This window comes from Chlorocebus sabaeus, chromosome 11 (assembly GCF_047675955.1).
Source record: "Chlorocebus sabaeus isolate Y175 chromosome 11, mChlSab1.0.hap1, whole genome shotgun sequence".
NCBI classification, from domain to species: Eukaryota; Metazoa; Chordata; class Mammalia; order Primates; family Cercopithecidae; genus Chlorocebus; species Chlorocebus sabaeus.
Genome location: NC_132914.1, coordinates 73,652,947 through 73,675,473, shown reverse-complemented (window position 1 = coordinate 73,675,473; position 22,527 = coordinate 73,652,947). Strand labels below are relative to the sequence as shown.

Sequence of the window (22,527 nt, the reverse complement as noted above, 5' to 3'; positions counted from 1 at the left end):
TCGTTTTGATTTTAAGATATCACAAATGAGTATTTTTTCCTTGAAAAAATGTTCTTTTATATATCTTTTTTTAACTTAGTATAACATTAAAAAATGATCAACTATTACCTGTACTTGTTTCTCAGCTCTTTTCTGTTGGGATTTAACCTTCTAGGTTTTGCAAGTTGGACAGATTGAGATCTCCTTTTAGCAAGAGTGGTAGAAGTTTTATCTGTAGAGTTGACTACTACAATTTTGTTTTTCTTATATGAGGCCTAGAGAGGACTTTCTGTATTTTTAATAAATGTACAGCCAAGTAATATCAGTAGAATTATTAAGTAATGTTTGTATAATTTTTGAGAGAAAGCAAATAGATTCATAGAATTTTTTCTTTTTCTTCTTTTTTTTTGGTTGTTGTAACTTTGAAAATATATAAACTTTATTTAAGAATGAAACAATGAAATCTTAGCAAGTTGATCTTTTTTGAATTCAGTATTCAAACTACTGGGGAATTCAGTATTTTTCGAGTCTCCTCTATCAAGCTGGCTTTCATTTAGCCTGCTTATAAATAGTCCTGTAGTAGAAAGCAAGTGCAAAGATGATTTTCGCAGCTCCTGCCCACATGAGTTTAATTTGTAATTGGGAAATATAGGGGAAATAAGTAGGGAAAAATTGCAAGGAAATATGAAAGCTTAATGTAAGCGAACTTTCAGTTCCAGTAACATAGCAAAGTAGATGTTCAGAAAAAATCCTTCTAGTAAGAGCATCAAAATACTAAGTAAAATGTCTTAGAAATTTAAAATGTGAGTTGTCAGTAAAATAAGGGAATTAACAGGAGGGGCAGAATTATTGAGAAAGCGGGACTCCAGAGGTGATGAGATCTGGAGCCAGCATCTACTAATTTCTGAAGGTCTAAAGCTTGAGTTTTAGCAAGAGAAAGGAGTAAAAAGACTGTGGCCCATTCATGATGGAAATTTGGATTGAAGATTTCTCCTCATAAAATTAGAGGTCCTGAAGGGTAATGTACTTAGTTAATGAACTGGAAAGCATACCCACAGAGGAAGACTATATTTGCCTGTCTTGGTCTTGATTCTAGGTGAAATGATGGGAGGGAAGAGTCTTCCTTGAGAAATTCTAAGCACAAGCACATATTTATATGAGTTTGGGGTCAAAATCTATATTATCTCTGTGGCAAAAAACACCCTTCAGTTTAGTTCAAAACAATTTGGGCTATTAGTATGCACAAGTGCCTGGAAGAATTGGCATAAGTCTTCTTTAGAGAAGAGTATTTTAAACACAGACTTCAAAGAAGTATGTATGAGCCCATAATTTAAAATCAATAAAAAATTAAAATGAGATACCATTGTGTACCTATAAGAAAGAATAGCTTAAAATCCAAAATGCTGTCGCCACCAGATGCTGGCGGTGATGTGGAAAAAAAAAAAAAAAAAGTCAACACGTGGGATAACAAACCATTATCAGAGAGAATTCACATGAAGTACCTACTGTGCAGTTGTATAAAGTCTGCATCAGTTGGAACTATCAGTTGCAGATGAAATTTAATGGGTGAGAGTCATTTTTAAAAGAGATAATACTGAGGATCTTTCAGAATTCTTGAAAGACAACAACTGTCTGATTAAAGAGGCCCCACAATTTCCAAGCAGGAAATCTAAAAAATAATAGCCTTAATGCTGATATTTGACAAGAAGAAAGGCTCAGAAGTAAGGAACTAGAAAAAGAATAATAGAATAAACCCAAAGTAAACAGGGAAGGAAATAATAATAAAGATAATAAGTTAATTAAATAGAAGACAAGATACAGTTGAGATCAGGGAAGATGGTGGTGGTTTGAAAAGGCTAGTAAAATTGTCAAACCTTTGGCAAACTTAAGCGGAAAAAGAAACATTAGGAATGAAAGAGGATACAACTAAAAATACAAGTAGATGTTTAAAAGATATTATAAACAACTTTAAGCCAATAAATTTCAAAAGTTTAATGAAATGAACAGATTTCTGGAAAGATGATTTCCCAAAACTGACTCTGTAATTAGAAAATTCTAGTGATTTTTATAATCTTTAAAGTTACCTAATTAGTAATACAGGTTACTTTTACAAAGAAAACATGAAGCTCAGGTTTACAAACAAATTCTACCAAACCTTTAGGGGAAAAATAAAAAGTTTAATTTCACATTAGTACTGTATTTCATTAATTGTAAAAACACTCCCCTCCCCCAGCACATACATATTCTGTCATCTCTGAAATTCAGTTGAATCTTAAATTGATGGTATTTTACAATCTCTGTTGGTCATTGTTGTTGTTAAACACTGGATTTTTAAAAATCATTCTGAGTTTGGGATGTGTGCTATATATCTTTTTGTTGTTGTTGTTGGAGATGGAGTCTCTCTCTGTCGCCCAGGCTGGTATGCAGTGGCACAATCTTGACTCACTGCAACCTCCGCCTCCCAGGTTCAAGCGATTCTCCAGCCTCGGCGTCCTGAGTAGCTGGAATTACAGGCGTGCACCACCATGCCCAGCTAATTTTTGTATTTTTAGTAAAGATGGGGTTTCACCGTGTTGGCCAGGCTGGTCTCGATCTCCTGACCTCGTGATCCACACACCTTGGCCTCCCAAAGTGCTAGGATTACAAGTGTGAGCCACCACGTCCAGCCTGTGTGCTATATATCTTATAATTGCCATCAGTCTCTCCACCTCTCCCTGTATTTTATGACCTCTCTGAAGTCAGGAATATAGCCTGTAGTTGGTGACATCTTAGAACTGATAAAATGAAAAAAAGAAACATTCCTTAAATCAGGCTTTTATATGAGAAGCAGACAGGGACATTGCCAGAGAAAAAAATTATAAGACATTTATTGTTCATGAACCTAGATGCAGAAATTCAAAAATTATTAGCAAACTGAATCTAGCAAGGTAAGCATTGTACTCACATCAGGTTGTTCCAGTAGTGCAAGGATGGGTTTGATATTAGAAAAACTATAATTTCCACTTAACACTTTAACAAATTAAAGAAGAAAAACTGTTATCATCCTACTAATAAGGAAAACACATTTGAAAATTTTAACATCTAGTCACAATAAAAACTCTTAGCAAACTAGGAATAGACGGGATCTGTCCTAACCTTGTGAAGTTAGAATCTAGAACAAGAAAAAGGTGTGGACTATTTACACTTCATCTCAAATATTTCAAATTTAGCCAGTGAATAAAAAGTAAAGAAAGAAACTAATAACTGTTCTATTCAGACCCCCTAATTGACATAGAAATCATTAAAATTATTAAGAAGTTAGCTAGGCATGGTGTACTCCCAGCTACTTGGGAGGCTAAGGTGAGAGGATTGCTTGAATACAGGAAAGTCGAAGTTACAGTGAGCCGTAATCGCATCACTGCCCTCCAGCATGAGCGACAGAGACCCTGCCTCAAAAAATATATATATTATTAAGAAGTTACTGAATATATGTTAACTGCAGTTCTGTGTACCCATAACAAGTAGTTAGCAAAATGTGATTCAAGATACACTACTTAAAATAACAGAAAATAAGTTACACAAGTCTAATAAGAGACGTGAAATTATCTTATGTGGGAAAGTGAACATTAAGATTGTGTATTCTAAATAAATAGACCATGTTTATGATAGGAAAATTCAACACTATTCCAGCATGACATCACTTCTCATTGATTTTATAGGGTCAATGCATTTTGAATCGGTGTCTCAACAGGAGTTTTTTGAAAGTACTTGATAAGACCATTCTTAACTCTCTAGGGAAAGCAAAGAGCAAAGAAGAGTCAAGATACTCCTGAAGAAAAGCAGAACCAGGCAAGGGTGGGAGTAGAGATGCATTGCAGTGCATGTAACTAACAAAGGATTACTATCTAGAGAAAGTTAAGTACTCCTATGGATTAACCAAAAAGACCAAAAAGTTTGCCAGAAAGATGTCCAAAAGACATGAATAGATACCTCACAGAAGAGGTAACACGGATGGCCAATAAATGTGAAATGATGCTTAACATCATTAAGAATTACCAAATGTAGTTAATCACCAAATAGTACTGAATTGCTATTTGATACCCACCCACCACATCAAAAAAAATTTTCAAGTCTGATAATTACAGGTGTCAGTAAGGATATGAAATCATATGAATTCCCATTTACAACTGATGGAAGCATAATTGGTAGAACCATTTTTGAAAAACAGTTTGACATTACATAGTAAAGTTAAAGACAGACTCGAATCCTTTGCTTTTATGCTTCTAGGAATACTTTCACACATGTACCAGCAGAATTGTTGGTAATAGAAGAAAAACACCTGAAAAAACCTAAATGTTTGTCATGAGTGGAATGAATAAATATTACAATATATTCATACAATAGAATACCATACAGTTGTGAAATGAATGCTTTAAAGCTACAGGAATCAACATGGAAGAATTTATGAAACAAATTAAAGTTAAGACATTTATGTAAAGTTTAAAAACAAGTAAAACTTACCAATGCATTATAGGCAATAGGGATAGATATGTGATAAAACAATGGAATGCGTAAACAGAATTAGGGATAATGGTAGATATGTGATAAAACAATGGAATGAGTAAACAGAATTGGGGATAATGGTGAACTCTGGCTGGAAGAGAGGGAGATATTTCTAATGCACATGTGTTATATAAACTTGTATATATCATATTTAAAATAAATGTTTATTCTTTCTTTTTAAAAAGTATAGTTTGGGGACTGTTACTGGTTTCTGTCATGTTTTCCTAGTTCTGTAACTAGATGAAAAAAATGAGTACACTACCATGAGTTTTTTTGTTAAGTTAAATTCCTTCAATTCAAAAGATTGTCCTTTATTATAAGATCATAGTTTTTCCAATGTATGGTATTTAATGTCCCTTTATGAATTGATGGAGATTGTGAGTTACAGGTGTTTTTTGTTTTTGTTTTTGTTTGTTTTTTGAATGTGTCTTATCAAGATGAAAATCCAGATAGCTGTTGGGGGGCATGGAATTTTACTGGTCCACAAATTTCAAAATTTAGGGACCATTGGTTTATGTTATTTACCATATGAGAGGATTGTGGGTACATGATAAAGATGTGAAAATTCTTACATTTTTAGATGAAATAATGAACCATGAAGTTAGTTTGAAACATGGTTACAACCATGGATCCAAAAGAGCTTCTTAAGGACAGTGTTAGGCTTATCATGCAGGAAATTTTTGGAGTGTGGCAACCAGTAATTTATATCCAAATACAAAGCCCGTAAGGTTAGATAGAGTCTCTGTGGGTAAGTAAAAAGACGCAAGCATTGGCACCAATATATAAACATCAGCTAGGAAAGGGAGTGGAGACACCAGTATTCAGACTTGCTGTTCTAGAATAAGCAGTATTCTCTCATAGCTTGGTTTTCATGCTTACAGAGAATGGCTACAAGACTCCAGTTACCTTTGGAGTATTTGAATATGTACGGTGGGGAGTAAGATTTTCTTTATGTTTGAGAGCTTAGTTATAGAGAAGAAATAGTGCCTGGAAAGAGTAGTAGGCCCTTTCTAATATGATATTTGCATAGATTTCTAGTGGTAGAATTCTTTAAACAATGATGTTTTGAAAGTTTTGGGTTGAGTCCCTGATTTGCAAACTGCCTTTATATGTAAAGGAAGACCCACTTGGGTGATTTAGGTTCTATCAGCTGTCCTTTCTTTACTGTCATTGTGATGTCACTCATTTTTTTCCCTTCCCACCACAGATCGTATTGCTGCCCGGAACTATCTTTTTATTTTGTAGCTTTATTGGCATGTAATTGACAAATATAAATAATATATATTTCTCGTACAACTTGGTGTTTTGTGAAATTATCACCACAATCAAGCTACTTAACATTTCTATCACCTCACCGTTACCATTTTTTGGCATGTATTGTGAGATCAGTTAAGATCTCCCCTGTAAGCAAATTTCAAGTATTTAACACAGTATTAACTATGCATACATTCGATCCCCAGAACTTATTCATACTGCATACCTGAAACTTGTACACTTGGACTAACATCTCCCCATTTCCCCCACTCCTCAGCCTCTAGCAACTACCATTCTAATTCTGTGCATCTATGAGTTCAACTATTTTAAATTCTACATATAAGAGAGATCATGCAGTATTTGTCTTTCCATGTCTGGCTTATTTCACTTAGCGTAATGTCCTCCAGCATTGTCTCTGTTGTCACAAATGGGAAGATTTCCTTCTTTTTCAAGGCTGAATAATTTTCTATTGTATATGTGTATATATGTATATGTATATATACACATATATATAAAAACCTCAGTTTATTTATCCATTCTCTGTCAGTGGACATTTAGGTTGTTTCCATATCTTCGCTATTGTGAATAATGCTATGGTGAGCATGAGAGTACAGTTATCTCTTTGAGATACAGATTTCATTTCCTTGGATATATACTCTAAAGTGGTGTTGTTGGATCATACAGTAATTCTGTTTTGAATCTTTTGAAGAACTTTCATACTGCTTTTCATAATAGATGTACCCATTTATTTTCCCACCAGCTGTGTACAAAGAGTCACTTTTTCCCTGCATCCTAGTGAAAAGTTAACTTATGTCTTATTGATAATGGCCATTCTGGCAGGTATGAAGTGATATCTCATTGTGGTTTTGACTTGTGTTTCCTTGATGATTAGTGATGTTGAACATTTTTTATATACCTAATGGCCATTTGCATATCTTCTTTTGAGAAATGCCTGTTCAGGTCTCTTGCTCACTTTTTAATTAGGTTATTTTGTTTCTTTTCATTTTTTAATTTTTGTTATTGAGTTGAGTTTTTAATATGTTTTGTATATTAGCCCCATATTAGATACAGCGTTTGTAAATATTTTCTTCTATTCTGTCAGTTGCCATTTCACTATGTTGATTGTTTCCTTTGCTGTGCAGAATCTTTCTAGATTGATGCAGTCTTGTTTTGCTTTTGTTGCCTTGGCTTTTGGTGTCATATCCCAAAAGTCATTGCTCTGACCAATGTCAAGAAGCTTTTATTCCTTTTTTCTTTGGTAGTTTTATGGTTTCAGCTCTTACCGTAAGTCTTTAATTCATTTTGAGTTGACTTCTGCATGTGGTGTGAGATAAGGGACAAATTTCTTTCTTCTGCATGTGGATATCCAGTTTGCCCACCACCATTTATTGAAGAGAGTATCTTTTGCCCATTGTATGTTCTTGGCACACTGGTTGAAGATAAGTTGACCATAAATGTGTGGGCTTGTTTCTGGGCTCTCTATTCTGTTCCATTGGTCTGTATGTCTGTCTGTATGCCAATGCTATACCATTTTGATTACTGTTGTTTTGTAATATATTTTGAAATAAGCAAATGTGGTACCTCTAGCTTTGTTTTTTTCTTCTTCTTGATCAAGATTTCTTTAGCTATTCTGGGTCTTTGTGATTTCATATGAGTTTTAGGAATTTTTTTTTTTTTTGAGACGGAGTCTCACTCTGTCATCCAGGCTGGAGTGCAGTGGCGTGATCTCGGCTCACTGCAACCTCTGCCTCCTGGGTTCAAGCAATTATCCTGTATTGGCCTCCTGAGTAACTGGATTACAGGTGTGGACCACTATGCCTGGCTATTTTTCTTTTTTTGTATTTTTAGTAGAGATGGAGTTTCACGATGTTGGTCAGGCTGGTCTCGAGCTCCTGACCTCATGATCCGCCACTTTGGCCTCCCAAAGTGCTGGGATTACAGGTGTAAGCCACCACGCCCAGCCATTTTTGGTATTTTTTTAAAGAATGGCATTGGGATTTTGATAGTGATGTCTTTGAGTCTGTAGATCTTTTGGATAGGATGGACATTTTAACAATATTAATTCTTCTGATCCACAAAAATGGGATGTGTTTCCATTTATCTGTGTCTTCCTTCATTTCCTTCATCACTATTTATTTTCAGTGTATAAATCTTTCACCTCTTTTTATTTCTTAGTATTCTTTTCTGATTTCCTTTTTGAGTAGCTCATTATGTATGTAAACACCACTAATATTTGTATCCTGCAACTTTACTGAATTTGTTTATTAGTTCTAAAAGTTTTTTATGGAACCTGTAGGGTTTTCTACATATATGATTATGTCATCTGCAAATAGGGAGAGTTTTACTTTTTCCTTTACTGTTGGACACCTTTTATTTCTTTTTGTTGTCTTAATTCTTGTGGCTAGGACTTCCAATACTAGGTTGAATGGAAGTGGTAAGAGTGGGCATCCTTGCCTTGTTCTGGATCTTAGAGAAAATGTTTTTTGGCTTTTCTCTATTGCTTATTATGTTATCAGTGGGCATTTCATATGTGGTCTTTATTGTGTTTAGATAAGTTTCTTCTATACCTATTTTGTTGAGAGTTTTTGTTTTGTTATGAATAGATGTTGAATTTTTTCGGATGCTTTTTCCGCATTTACTAAAGTGATCACATGGTTTTATCTTTCATCCTGTTAGTGAGGTGTATAACATTGATTGCTTTGTGTATGTTGAACCATCCTTGCATGCCATTTGACCACAGTGTGTGATTCTTTCAGTGTGCTGTTGAATTCTGCTTGCCAATATTTTATTAAGTATACATTATATGTATAGTTGTTCATAGTTGTAATATCTATTTCTTCTGATTTTATGTGAATCTTCTCTTTTTTTTTAGTCTCGCAAAGAGTTTGTTGATTTTATCTTTTCAAAAAACTCCTTTTTGTATTGTTTTTCTATTCTCTCTTTTATTTATTTCTGCTCTAATTTTTATTCTTCTGCTAATTTTGGGCTTAGTTTATTGTTCTTTTTCTAGTTACCTGAAGTATAATGGTAGGTTATTTGAGTTTTCTCTCTTTTTCTTTTCTTTTCTTTTTTTCTTTTTTCTTTTTAGACAAGATCTCATTCTATTGTCCAGGCTGGATTGCAGTGGCGTGATCACATCTCACTGCTTCTTTAAACTCCTGGGATCAAGCATTCTTTCTGCTTCAGTGTCCCAAGTAGCTGAGACTACAGGCATGTGCCACCACACCCAGCTAATTTTTAAAACTTTTTGTAGACACAGGGTCCTGCTGGGTTGCCCTGGCTGGTTTTGAACTCCTGAGCTCAAGCAATTCTCCTGCCTCCCAAAGTTTTAGGATTACAGTCATAAGCCACTGCACCCAGCCAGTGATTCCTTTTTAAATGTAGTCTTTATCACCGTGAACTTCCGTTTTTGTACTGCTCTTGCTACATTCCACAAATTTTAGTAAGTTGTGTTTTTTGTTTGTCTTGAGACGTTTTTAAAATTTCTCTTTTAATTCCTTTTTGACCTAATGATTGTTCTAGTGTGCTTAGTTTTCATCTATTTGTGATTTTTCTGTTTTCTTACTGTTATTGATTACTTAACAGTTAAGTAGTTGATACTTTTACTTGATTATTTACTGTTTCATTCTTTTGTGATAAGAAAAGAGACTTGATATTATTTTGATAGTTTAAATTTTTTAAGACTTTTTTTGTTACCTGACACGGGATCTATCCTGAAGAATGTTTCATTTTCACTTGAGAAGAATATGTATTCTTCTGCTGTTGGGGAAATTCTATGTGTCTGTTGGGTCCATTTGGTCTGTAATGTTGTTCACTTCTTTTCCTTTTATTTTCTGTTTGGACATTCTGTCCACTAAAAAAAGGTGGGGTATTGAATTGCTATTATCGTATTGCTCTTTTTCTTTCTTCAGATCTGTCCATGTTTGCTTTATATATTTAGGTGCTTTGAAGTTGGGTGCATATATATGTGTAGTTCTGTCTTCCTATTGAATTAGCGATTTTATTATAATGGCCTTTGTCTCTGTGACAGTTTTTGACTTATAGTCCATTTTTCCTGATACATATATAGCCACTTCTACTCTTTGCATAGAATATCTTTCTCCACCACTGCCCTTTCAGCCCATGCATATTCTAAATTGATTTTCTTGTAAACAGCGTATAGTTGGGTCTTGTTTTTTATTCATTCAGTGACTATTTCTTTTGATTAGGAAGTTTAGTCCATTTAACTTTAAAATAATTATTGATAAGTAATAACTTACTCTTGCCATATTGTTCATTGATTTCTGTGTGTTTTGTAGTTCTCTTCTTCCTTTCTCTCATTTTCTTTCTTTGTGGGTTTTTTTTTTTTTTTTTTTTTTTTTTTTTGGCAGTGGTGTGTTTTCTTTTCTCTTTAGCTTTTTAACCTATTGTGCATTTTTTGTGGGTGATTACTGTGGTATTCACATAAAACATTATATAGTTATCGCAGTCTATTTTAAGCTGATAACAAATTTCAGCTGTCTTTAGATACTCCACATTTTACTTCCCCCCACCTCATACTTATATAATTAATGTCACATTTTACTTCTTTCTGTATTGTGCTCCTATTAATAAGTTTATGTCATTATAGTTATTCTGACTACTTCTGTCTTCTAATTTATATACTAGTAATAAAAGTGATTTATTTACTACCATTACAGAATTATCATATCCTGTGTTTGTCTTTATGTTTACCTTTAGCATTCAGATTTATACTTTCATATGCTTTTATGTTGTTGTTTAGCATCTTTTCATTTTAACTTGAAGAACTCTTTGCACTTATTGTAAGGTAAGTCTAGTGGGAATGAGCTCCCCTCATTTTTTGTTTGTCTGGGAAAGTCTTTACCTTTCATTCTTAAAGGACAGTTTCACATTTTAAAGTGTTCTGGGCTGGCAACATTTTCTTTCAGTACATTGAATGTATCGTTCTACTCTGTTGTGGCCTGCAAGGTTTCCACTGAAAAATGTTGTAGATAGTCTTACAGTGTTTTCCTGATTTTGTTAGATTTTCTATCTGTATTCTCTTGTAGCTCACTGAGCTTCTTTAAGAAAATCATTTTGAATTATTTGTGAAGCAGTTAATGATGTTTATTTAGAGTTGGTTACAGAGCTTTATTTGCCTCTTTTGGTGATGTCTTGTTTTTCTGACTTACGTTAGTGTCTGCATTTGAAGGAGCAGATACCTCCTTCAGTCCTTGGAGACTGAATTCAACAGATAAAGACCTCCTGTTGCCATTTTTCTGGACTCATGGTACTACCTCTGACATTGTGATTGAGTGGGACTGGAGCTGGTTCTGTTGCATCTGCTATTGGTGAGCCTGTTACCTGGGGCGTTGGTGGATGTGGTTCCTGCCTGGTTCTTGGTCAGACAAGCCTATCTCTGAACTGCGGTTGAGCAGGGTTGGAATCACAATATAGGGCCACATTCAGAAGGGCCTCAGTCAATTCTGTAGATGGTAGGTCCATTAAGAGGAATGTGGTTGGGTGTATTACCACTGTGTTCCGCAGACAGGTCATTCAAGGGACAGGATTGTCTTTGAGGTCTAGAGTGGGGCTGCAGCTGGGGTCATGGCTGTTTGAGGAGCTGTGGTTGTGTTGGAAGTCAGCAGGCTTGTTACCAGGGGTGCTAGTGGGCATGGTTTTTACCAGGTGAGTTTCTGAGCAGGCACGACTCCCTCTAGACCATGAATCAGTAAGGCTACAGCCAGGTCACAGCTGGTACCATCTTTTTTTTTTAAAAAAAAACAAAAAACACTTGTCTGTGAATCTCACCTTACAAAAAAATGCTTGATGCTGGCATTTGTGTTGGCTGACTTAGGGAAAGGAGAGAGACAGTAAGCACTATTCCCATGGCTGAATTCTAATCTTGTCTCTGTTGCACATTTACTGTGTGACCTTGAATATGTGCCTCTCATCCAGATTACTTTATACATAAAACAAGGACACTCCTTTTGTATGTCACATTGTTGTTTGAATTTATTGAGAACATACACAGAACACTCATTAAAATTATATTATTTAATTATGAGGTAGTATTGTGATGGTTGCATGGATAGGTACTATTAGTTTAGTACATTTTTAGTTATAAATAGATTTTTGTGAATAGTCTATTCACAAACCTGTGAATAGATTGTTATATGAAACCTAAGCATTTCATATAACATTTAATACTTTGTGGGAATAGTGTCTCTGTGTTTCAGTCAACATATAATGAACATGTACTCATTCACATTGAAAGCTCAGTAAGAGCGGAAGCTAAGGTGCCTAACATAGCTGTGCCTAACATAGTTCCCAGCACATAGTAGGTGCTCACTTAATTTTTATTGGATGATTTTAATTATATATATGAAATTATAAAGAATTTTTTATCCAGAGGAAAGTACGGTCTTACACTTCTTGCAATGAATGTAGGTACATGGACAAGAATGCTATCTAAAATTGTTTTAAGCTATCCTTTTATTTTTGTATGTGTATTTATAAGTGCTTTCATGTTGAGAACATATTTAATGCTGATAATGGAGAATCTACAGCAGTGTTTTCTGAGGAAATGTAGGACAATAAGATTGCTTGGTATAATTTTCAGCCATGTAATTATTAGTAACATTAGTAAGATTTTGCTAACTACAGCTAAGAAACTACTTTGCCCTATTAGAAGATAGAAATTGACGGAAAGCCTTATTGTTATGTTTTCTATTTTAAAGCAAAGTTCATTATCTCCCATCTTAATTTATATGCTCCCATTTTGGTTTATGTGCTCCATCTTGATTTACAGATCATTTTAATGTTATGAATAGACTTGTTTACTAAGCCTGAGCTGCTCTAATATGTCAAATAAGAATATATTCACATGTTCTGTAAGGGAACTTACTGCTGAATTTGTGTACAACAGTCTTCAGATACTCATTTTATAGAGTGGTGGTTCTGTGTGTGTCTGGACATAGTACTTTCTTAAATTCTTGTTGGTTGATTTTTGTTCTTAATGTTTTGATCTTTCTCGAACTTGTCCTGCTGCTTTAAGGATTTTAAAATCTCTTAAAGCCTAGGTTTATTATCTTGAGATTCAAGATAAAATGTGTAACTCTTACAGTGCTTTCATCCTAATGTAATTCAGTGTTTTCTATCATGAGTGTGCACATAGAATTTTATAGAATTTAAAGGGGTTTTTCCAAATACTAATTAGGTTATTTCAGAATATCAGCTATGTTTGCCATTCATTTTTTTTTTCTTAAATAGAGATGGTCTGGAATTTGTCCAGATAACCCATTAAAGTTCCAATTGTCCAATGAGGTATCTTCCCCAGTCTGAATCTTTTATCTTAACGGAAAGAAATGTAGGCTGGGCATTTTCTGTGGGCATTTAGCAGATTCCAGAAACTCTTATGGCCTTTTATCGTATTTGCCTTTGTTTGTCTACCATTTTCAAATGGAAAGAGCCACTAGACCATATATGATATATGTAGTTGGTCTCTTCAGTGGCAAGGTGGTAATAACATTTTGTAATTATTTATTTTTTAAAATTAAGGAATTTCAGAAGAAAGGTATCATTTACATCAGTGTTTTCTAATTTGGACCATGGTCTCTTGTAAGACATATATTTTATATCACTACCCAAAACATAGTAAATAGTTATGTAAAAAGCCTAAAACAACATGAAACAATTTGCCCTTTAATATCAGAGTAGGATGCACTTTGATATTTTCTATCCTGACCCATTTAATTTTTAAAAGCACTGTTTGTGACCCACCAAATTGATTTTTCAACTTAACAATGTGTGGTGACTTGTATCCTGAAAAACACTTTTAAATAAGTACATGTTTATCCCAAGACCAGAATCTGTTTCTAACATAAATGCCTCACGTAGCTTAAAACTGTCATGATGATCTTGCAACATTGATGCTCTTTTGTCCTTAGTATTACTTTAAAATTACAAAAATCTGTAGTGATTATAAGTAATTCTGAAATTAAATTGAAATCACAAAGGTATATATAATGTTTTAAAAATACATCTTTTGCTTTTTAGAGTGATCTAGATTTTGGTTTTGAATGAACAATTGCCGTTAAAATTTTTAGTAGTTTTTTTTTTTTTAATTATTGAAGAAAAGAGTATTTGTGTTTCCCTTGTGAAATTAGTCTATAGCAATTACATCCTGTCTTGAGATTATTGTAATATAATGGTTTTCTTTGAATTATAGATTTGAAATATAACTATTTTATTACTACTTTACATTTATGTGACATAAATGATCAAATTGATCAAAACAATACACGTATACACATATGTGTGAGTATACATATATATAATTTCATCCTCATGAGTCTGTGATGTATAGGCAAGGTAGGTTGTAGAGAATAATTGAACAGATTTAGGATCCAGAAATATGCTATCATAGAATGTTTCCACTGCTTCTCTTGAAATAATACTTTTTTAGTTTGCCAAGTAGTTTCCCAGGTATTTTGAGCTTACCAAATATTGTAAAACCTTTAACATGAAGAATGTTAATGGAAGCTTTATGAAATTGGTGTAACCTATGGTACATCTTTGGCTAAACCACATTTATTTTACAACCATTCAGATGAGGTAAGAAAGATGGCACTCTTACTTGAATTTCTAAATAATTAAACACCAGTGATTACATCTTGTGGGAGAAGTAGTACAGATGACTGGTTTGAGTTAGGATTACTCAAAGAGTAGAAGGAAGGATAAAGTGGTAACAGGTGGCTATCAGGGAAGGGAAAATAAATCCTGCTATTACTGTATTTAGTAATATTTTGTTTTTCTTACCTGCCTTTTCTGAACTGTTGAATGAAGATCCTGGACATAATAATAGCTTACATTGAAATGTTTTCTATGTATCCGGCAACAATCTGAGAACTTTGTTTTAAGAAAAAGACATTTACATGTATATGTACTGTGAAATGTTTCATGCAGTCTGAAGAGTATATAAAATGCATTTACAGTTAAATAATAATAATAAAACCAATACTTACATACCCAGCATCCCAGATTTAGAGGAGATCTTACATATATCTCCTGATCCTTATCTCTTCCCCTTTATATGCCCTCTACATGCTCCAGGTAACCAGAATCCTCACTTTTGTGTGCCTTTTCTTTTTTTCTAGTAATGTTACCATCATGTGTGCATATCTAGACAATTTATGGTTATTTCTTTAAACACTATTTAGAGTGTGTTTGAAGAAAAACTTTAGACAAATTTAACAGAGTTTGAGTGAGAATGATTCATGGATTGTGCAACACTCAAAACCAGAAGAGGTCCAGAGAGCACCACTCTGAAACATAAGCAGTGAATATTTATAGACAGAACTCAGAAATACAGAAGTAGCTTGATTGGCTACAGCTGGGCTTCTGCCTTATTTGATCGTGATCTGATTAGTTTGTTGCCTGTGATTGTCTGAAGCTCACCTGCTTGTGATTGGCAAAGATCTGCCTATTTGTTACAAATATTAGATTCCTAAGTTAGGTTTCTGTTCATTTACATACCAAAGTTAGCTTGTAGTTCATTATTGGGAACTAAAAGTAGAGAGATAGCCTCAGGCCATTGGCCTCCTGCTTATTTAACAGTAGCAAGCCCAAACCTGGTTGGGTAAGGAAAGGGCAACATTGCTGGAAGATAAACTGAGCAAGAGTCTCTGAGCCATAGTTTGTTAATGATTTATTTGAGAGTTTAACAAAAGTCGTCTGAAGAAAGCATTTGACAAGATAATTAGTGGGTCTTGGGAAATACAGGATTCATTATTGCTTGTGGTTTAGTTACTGGACACCTGGCAGGAATATGACCAGGAGAGGTATATTCTGCTTTTTAGCTCACCATGTTCTACCAGGAATAAGTAAAAAGTAGAATGCTTCCTTGTTTTGGAAGTATTCTCAACTGATCCAAACATCAGCTTGGAAGAAAAGAAGTTTTATCAGCATACAGTCAGACACACAAGCCAGTGTCAACAAAGAACTTGGGCAAAGCTCACCCAAGCAGTTTGCCCATGTATCAAAAAAGATGGTGCATGCATGTTCTCACTCATAGGTGGGAATTGAACAATGAGAACACTTGGACACAGGAAGGGGACCATCATACACCGGGGCCTGTTGTGAGGTGGGGGGAGTGGGGAGGGATAGCATTAGGAGATATACCTAATGTAAATGACCAGTTAATGGGTGCAGCACACCAACGTGGCACATGTATACATATGTAACAAACCTGCACGTTGTGCACATGTACCCTAGAACATAAAGTATAATAATAAATAAATAAATAAATAAAATACTACCTATAGAAAAAAATAATAAAATGTAAAAAAAAAAAAGGTGCAGTGGCAGGGGGACTTTTTGGTGATGACACCTCTTTTATATTGAACGTCCTGTTTCTATACCCCATGCATTCTTGATTTATCATGTTTTAGTACAGTTTTATCTTCTAGTACAGCCTTTCTTAACTGGGGTCTCATGACAGAAGTAAATCCTGTCAAAATAAACAGGAATATTTTCTCTGTTTTCCCAAAGATATAGTGCATGGTTGGAAACATTATAGATGCATGGGAGATAAATTTAATTCATCTTGAACAATGGATGCCTTAGTACATTAGGCTTAATTGTATTGCAGAACCCCAGCTGAGAAGGGTCTGCTGTAGTAAATTATTTTAAGAGGTACATAGAAATTAAAATTTTGAGACCTTGCATGTCTAAAGATATCTTTATTTTACTCTAATATATAATTGATAATTTGGCTGGGTATGGAATTCTAAATTGAAACCAGTTTTCTTTCATATTTTGAAGATACTGGTTATATTTTTGGCCTGCTTCCAGTGTTGTTGTTGACATCAATAGCCTATCTGATTCATGATCCAGAGGAGCTTGGTGCTGTGAATTATGTGCAGAAGGGTTCTTTGGTGTAAATAGGGTTGACTCTCAGTTTTTACTACTGCTGGTTTTGATTTGGCTTTCTTGGATCTGCAAGACCATGACTACTTGTTCATCTCAAGGTTTGCAGTGTCAAATTTATGTTGTTAATATATCCTCTCCTGGATACATACTTTTGGGATATATATACGTATTTGTTTATTTTTTAAAAATACCCCTTTTCTTGATTTTACTTGAGTTTTAGGAGGGAACACATTTTTGTTCAGTATCTTCATTTTGCCATTTTAACCTAGACTCTTTTAAAAGTTTATATGTATCATCTCGTTTAATCCTCGTAACAATCCTATAATATCAGTACTACTATTAGCATTTTATAGGTGAGAAAACAAAGACCCAGAGAAATTAAGTAAACTGTTTAAGTATTTCTAGGAAAGATAAAACAGAGATTTGAATGCAGTTTAATTTCAAATCCTGCTTGACTGTTATACTAGTATAATGCTGTTTGTGACGTTCTTTATGCTTTTAAAGGCAAGCAGCATTGCATGAATTATAATTATTTGTTGTCTACAGTTAATGATAATGTACATTTTATGATATGGAGAAAAGCAAAAAATAATAACCAAACCAACCCCTAAAACCCACAAACTTGCTGCAATTATGGGTATTAGTGGTAAACTTATTCTCCACTAATTGATTTTGAAATGCCTTTGCCCAAGAAAGAATATGTCATATGCAAGAAACTGAGTTTTGCCTGGTGTGGTGGCTCACACCTACAGTCCTAGCACTTTAGGACACTAAGGTGGACTGATCACCTGGGTCAGGAGTGTGAGACCAGTCTGCCCAACATGGCGAAACCCCATCTCTACTAAAAATACAAAAATTAGCCAGGCATGGTGGCAGGTGCCTGTAGTTCCAGCTACTTGGGAGGCTGAGGCAGGAGAATCACTTGAACCCACGAGGTAGAGGTGGCAGTGAGCCAAGATTGTGCCACTGCACTCTAGCCTGGACAACAGTGAGACTCCATCTCAAAAAAGAAAAAAAAGAAAGAAAGAAATTGAGTTTTGGTTTTTTTGTGTGTGTCCTTTCTGGTAAGGACAAAGTCTTAGATTATATGAGATCTTGTGCATGAATAGAGAACCAACCTTGAAGTGTATGCATAGTAAGGAAGGAAACTGAGATCTTGTGGTAAGATACCTATGAAAATGAACCCCAAAGTAAATTTTAACGCAGTTGGTTGTTGTCCAGCTGAGTGGGTGTATTTTCAGATTGAAAGAAATAATTATAACCAAAAAAATCAATCTACAGCATATAGAGAGAACAACTGATTAGAGCTTTTAAATTTGAATTAAGGTAGGGTAAGGTATATGGATTTTAGTATAATTGGGAGAGAATTCTTTGGAATTTTAAAGATTAGGTATAAAGAGATGGTATCATTATAAGGATAGGAAAGTACCTGTTAGATTTAATGACGTGATGTCAATACTAGTCGCTTAGTTTTAAACATAGTACATTTGTCACTGTGATAATAAAGTTACTTTTTAAAAAAAAAATTATAAGCGGGAAAGACTCATTGATAGATTGTAGATTTTGAACAGTTTAAATATAATTAAGAGGAACAGTAGCAGCTCGTATTTGTTTCAAGGAACATGTTAGAGCATACAGCATTATGGTGTCATTTTAATCTCCTCTGTTGATTGGTTTGCGCTACCACTGTCTTAATGACTCATATCCCTGCTGGAGGCAAAACTTAAATGTTTATTCTCTGCTTTAACTGTTGGAATCCATCAACATTGTGCTTGAAAGAGTATCTTTCTTTATGAATTTTTAATCATGGCTGAGGCAAGCTGTAGATTAGATATAAATCTAGAAGCTTCAGGGAAGATAAAAAGCATTACATTTATATCCATCTTTGAAGTAAGTAAAAGCTGGGAAGGAAGGACTCAGAAGAGGTGGGAAGTGTGGCCGGATACTACAAAAACATAATGGATGTGATAAAAGGATTGCATTTTTAAGAAGAGAAAATGACTTTGTTACTTCATCTTGAATTGCTAAGTATTGATCTTGCTTTATTTTCCTAAAGCAGCAATTCAGTGCAGGGTGGCTTGATAAAAAGGGAAAACATTAGTTGAATAGCCTTTAGTGTTTATCAGTTCATTTTTTTAAAAATTAGCAGCATGATTTAATGCTTTTTCTGTCAGGCTTTCTCTATCTGTTTACTGCTGATTTGACAGTCTTTGGTCCTTCTCCTTTGCTGTTAAATGTGTGTGTTCTTTGTTTGTGGTGGTGGGTTTTGCTACAGTTGGATGTGAGAGAAAAGCCTGTCTTTGCCATATTGGTCTGATTAGCCTCTGGGTGAGCATATACATTAAATAGACCTTCTGAGCTATGAAAGAAGAGAGCTCACAACAACGTAGATTTTCTTCATGTACTGGGGTTTCGCCTGTTTTATTTCCTCCACGGATTGATGGCCGAAAGCTTGTTCGGAATGCTTCATTTGGAGGATACAATGAACTTTCTCCTTCATTGCCAGGTTTGTGTGTTTAATCTTGCATTTCTAATTTCTTGCAGACTTTTAATTAAAATAAACCAGGCATTTTAACGTTTTAAAGCTGCTTTCATTTGAACAAAACAATTCTGTAGTGAAAGCTTAGGTTTCAGTAACTGCTGCTAAACAGCTTGGCTTTTCCATATTTTCTATTAGAGTCTCTTCAGCTAAAACTTGAGAAGTAATGATTCAGTAAAGTGGGAATCTTGAGTGCTTACGGCATAAATTTTTGCTTTAATTATAGAAATATTATGACCCTTTGATAAAATTAAAGCCCTTCTAGACTTGAGATAAACACAAAATTATATAAACAAACACATTTCTCTGAGGGTTTACCAAATGAAACCCAGATATTAATATTGATATTTGTTCATTTTTTGCAGAATGGTAGCTGTATTAAAGTTGATGTTTAATGTAAGCTTTAATGTCACCACTTTATTATCTTAATGTTTTTATCTTAAATTCCTAAATTTATCTCAGACTGTGACTAAAGTGAAGCTTTCTACTCAAGTATAGTTTTTGAAATACCTTAGTTTCTTCTTGTTGTTAGTGTATTTATGTGTGATTAATTTTTGTCATGAAAATGTAGATATTTTTAGAGTTATATTTATTAGGCATTTGACAGCTATGATTTAGGCATTAAACAATCGGTCAATGAGATGTAGATATAAATTGATCTTTTATTATTTGAAATTGTAGCAAATATTTGAATATGTTTAAATAATCTTTTGTTTTCCTTTCAGATTTTTAAACACTATGTAATTATGTCTGCTCTTTTAAGGTTTTATATTCTTTTAAAATAAAAGTATTACTTAATAATGATGACAAAGAAATATTGACTGAAACTGATACTTGCATTTATATATTTTTTCTGACACTTAGATTTTGTTGAATTAAATTCCCTATTTTCACAATAACCTTTATTCTTGGCTTTTTGAATATTCGTGTTGATAAGTGTTATATATGTTCTTTTGAGATAGTGAAATGCCTCATAGAAAGTGTTCACCTGGGCAGTTAAATAAATTATTATAAATTGACTGATTTCATTCTTTTCTAAGAGTGTTTCACAAAAGAATTGGAAACCATAGTCCTCAACTCTCCCTAAGTAGCATAAGCTTTAAATAGCACTCATAATCCATATTAAGTCTTCTTAGTGTAGCATGGTTACTCTCATGTGTCTTTCTATGTTTTAAGTGGTGTAAATTTTAGTTTTTTGTCATTCAGAAGTGGCTTTGCAAATACAAAATACTGAGATTTTTTTAATGTTAAGTATTTTTTATTTTAAAATGAGTTTCATTTCTGTATTTGTTTCTGTCTCTTTGTTTGCATTTTTTAAGCCAACAAGCTTGCTAATATAGTTTGCTGACCTTCATGCCACAAGTCTACTTAGCTTTACAGAATAATCATGTGACCTTGATGAACAATAGAAAACTTAGCTTTTAAGTTTGGTACTTATTTAATTAGGCAGTTAAAGGCAAAATTGTCAGTTTATCTTGTCAAAGAAATATTAAAAGCCATCTTAGATGGATTTGTTTTTATAGAAAAGTAAATGGTTTACTTTGTTTTCTAATTCTTGAAATAGAGAAAATCATATTCATAGAAATGATTCCATCATCTCCTTAATACAACCAGCTGTGATAAAAAGCTCTATAAAATATCTGCTTTTATCAACTAAGAAGTAGAATGAAATTAAGTGCTTCAAAGAAGTGGCTTTTTGTTGTGTACTTAAGGTAAAAGTAAAAAGTACGTCTAATATCTCCTGATACATACTTCATTGTTGTATTGAAAAAATTATTTTACATGCATTTGCTTTTATCTGACGAAATTAGAGAAAGATTTGTTCTTCATTAGTGATATTTAAAGATAACTTTTTCTTACTGCTTTGAGCATAACCCTTTTTTAATTTTAATTTTCCTGAAAAAAATCTTTTTTCTTTTAGTCACTTCTGCCTTAATAAATATGTCAGCATAGCCTTTTTCTTTATGATTAGCTATAACATGGATGTGACACCCCTGCCCCGTACCCATAGTGATGCCATGATGCAATGTGTTTGTTTATTTAGTTCATATCTGATTATCTATCTGTTGATCTCAGCTGTTACTTCTAGATAATGCTCATTTTACTAATCTCTACAACAGTACCTACAAATTGGAGTAAATAAACTTTGAGCAAAGAAAGCATCTATAGACATCTATAGATTGTACATTTTAGGGCATAGTTGTTCTGTGTATTTTGACTTCTCAGATTTTTTTCTTGGCTCTTGGCTGTATTCAATATAGTTGATGTAGCAATTCTGTATTTGTTTTGTAGATACTTATAAAATCTTTATTTGTAGATTTGTATATATAATTTCATTTTAATGACTGAAGCAACATAAAATTTGCTTTATTATATCACAACATTAATGAACCAGGTATATCAAAAAGATAACGCCTTATCAGTGATGATAGTACTTGCATTTTGTGGACAAATTAGAGGTTAAGGGCAGAACACTAATTTATTCAGGGATAATATTCCATTGCATTAGCAGGAGAAAGTAAACCTATGTACTTACACGAGAGATCATCTAATGTGAAATTTCTTGTAGATGGGAAACTGAAGTCCCTGGAATTTAAGGAACTTACCATGGTTATATAATTACTTGATGGAAGAGTTATTATATTCATTCAAATTATTGTGAGACTGTGACTACTTCCAAAATGAAAAGATTGGAAGAAAGATATGACAGACTTTTTTCAACCAGGTTGGAATATCATTAGTTTTTCTTTTGGGGTTGAGCTTTAGGAAATTCTTTTTTATTTGCTTTGATGGCTAAAAGCATTTCCGAAACGCATTAGTATATTTTTTTCTTTTCATATGAAGAGAATATTATAGCACTCTTTTGCTTCAGTCTTAAGTACTTTATCACTTTCATGCCTTTCTCCATTAGAGAAACTGAATCATTGGAAGTTAAGTATCGTGCCCAGTGTTATACAGCTAGTAAATGGTGGTGCCAGGCTTGACAGATAGTCTGACCCCATAGCTTATTCTCAAGTATCCGTCTGACTTCATTATATGTAGTTATTTTACTGTATTATAATTTTTGTTTTAATACCTGGCTTCTCCCTAGGCAATAGCCTTTTTAAAAGAAAGGAATGATAGGGAACAATGTCTTTTCATGTTTTTATCCCTAAATACAATGTGTTGTGTAACAGATAGGTATACTATAAATACTTATATTTTTTATACACACACACACACACCCACACACCCACACATATATATATATACTTGTGCTTTGTTTTTGTTTTTGTTTTGAGATGGAGTCTCACTCTGTCTCC

General features: G+C 33.8%; 1 protein-coding gene across 9 annotated transcripts in view; it reads left to right on the top strand.

The window, feature by feature from the left end:
* OSBPL8 (oxysterol binding protein like 8) overlaps positions 1–22,527 on the top strand; it is a 216,489-nt gene that overhangs the window by 122,286 nt on the left and 71,676 nt on the right. Inside the window, exon 1 of one of the 9 annotated variants that reach the window (XM_008004080.3) lies at positions 18,997–19,192. The exons of the other annotated variants lie outside the window; for them this stretch is intronic. Coding sequence (XP_008002271.1) covers positions 19,048–19,192 — 145 coding nt within the window. The 5' untranslated portion in view covers positions 18,997–19,047. Of the gene's footprint in view, positions 1–18,996; positions 19,193–22,527 lie in introns of those variants that run through there. 9 annotated transcript variants of the gene reach the window in all.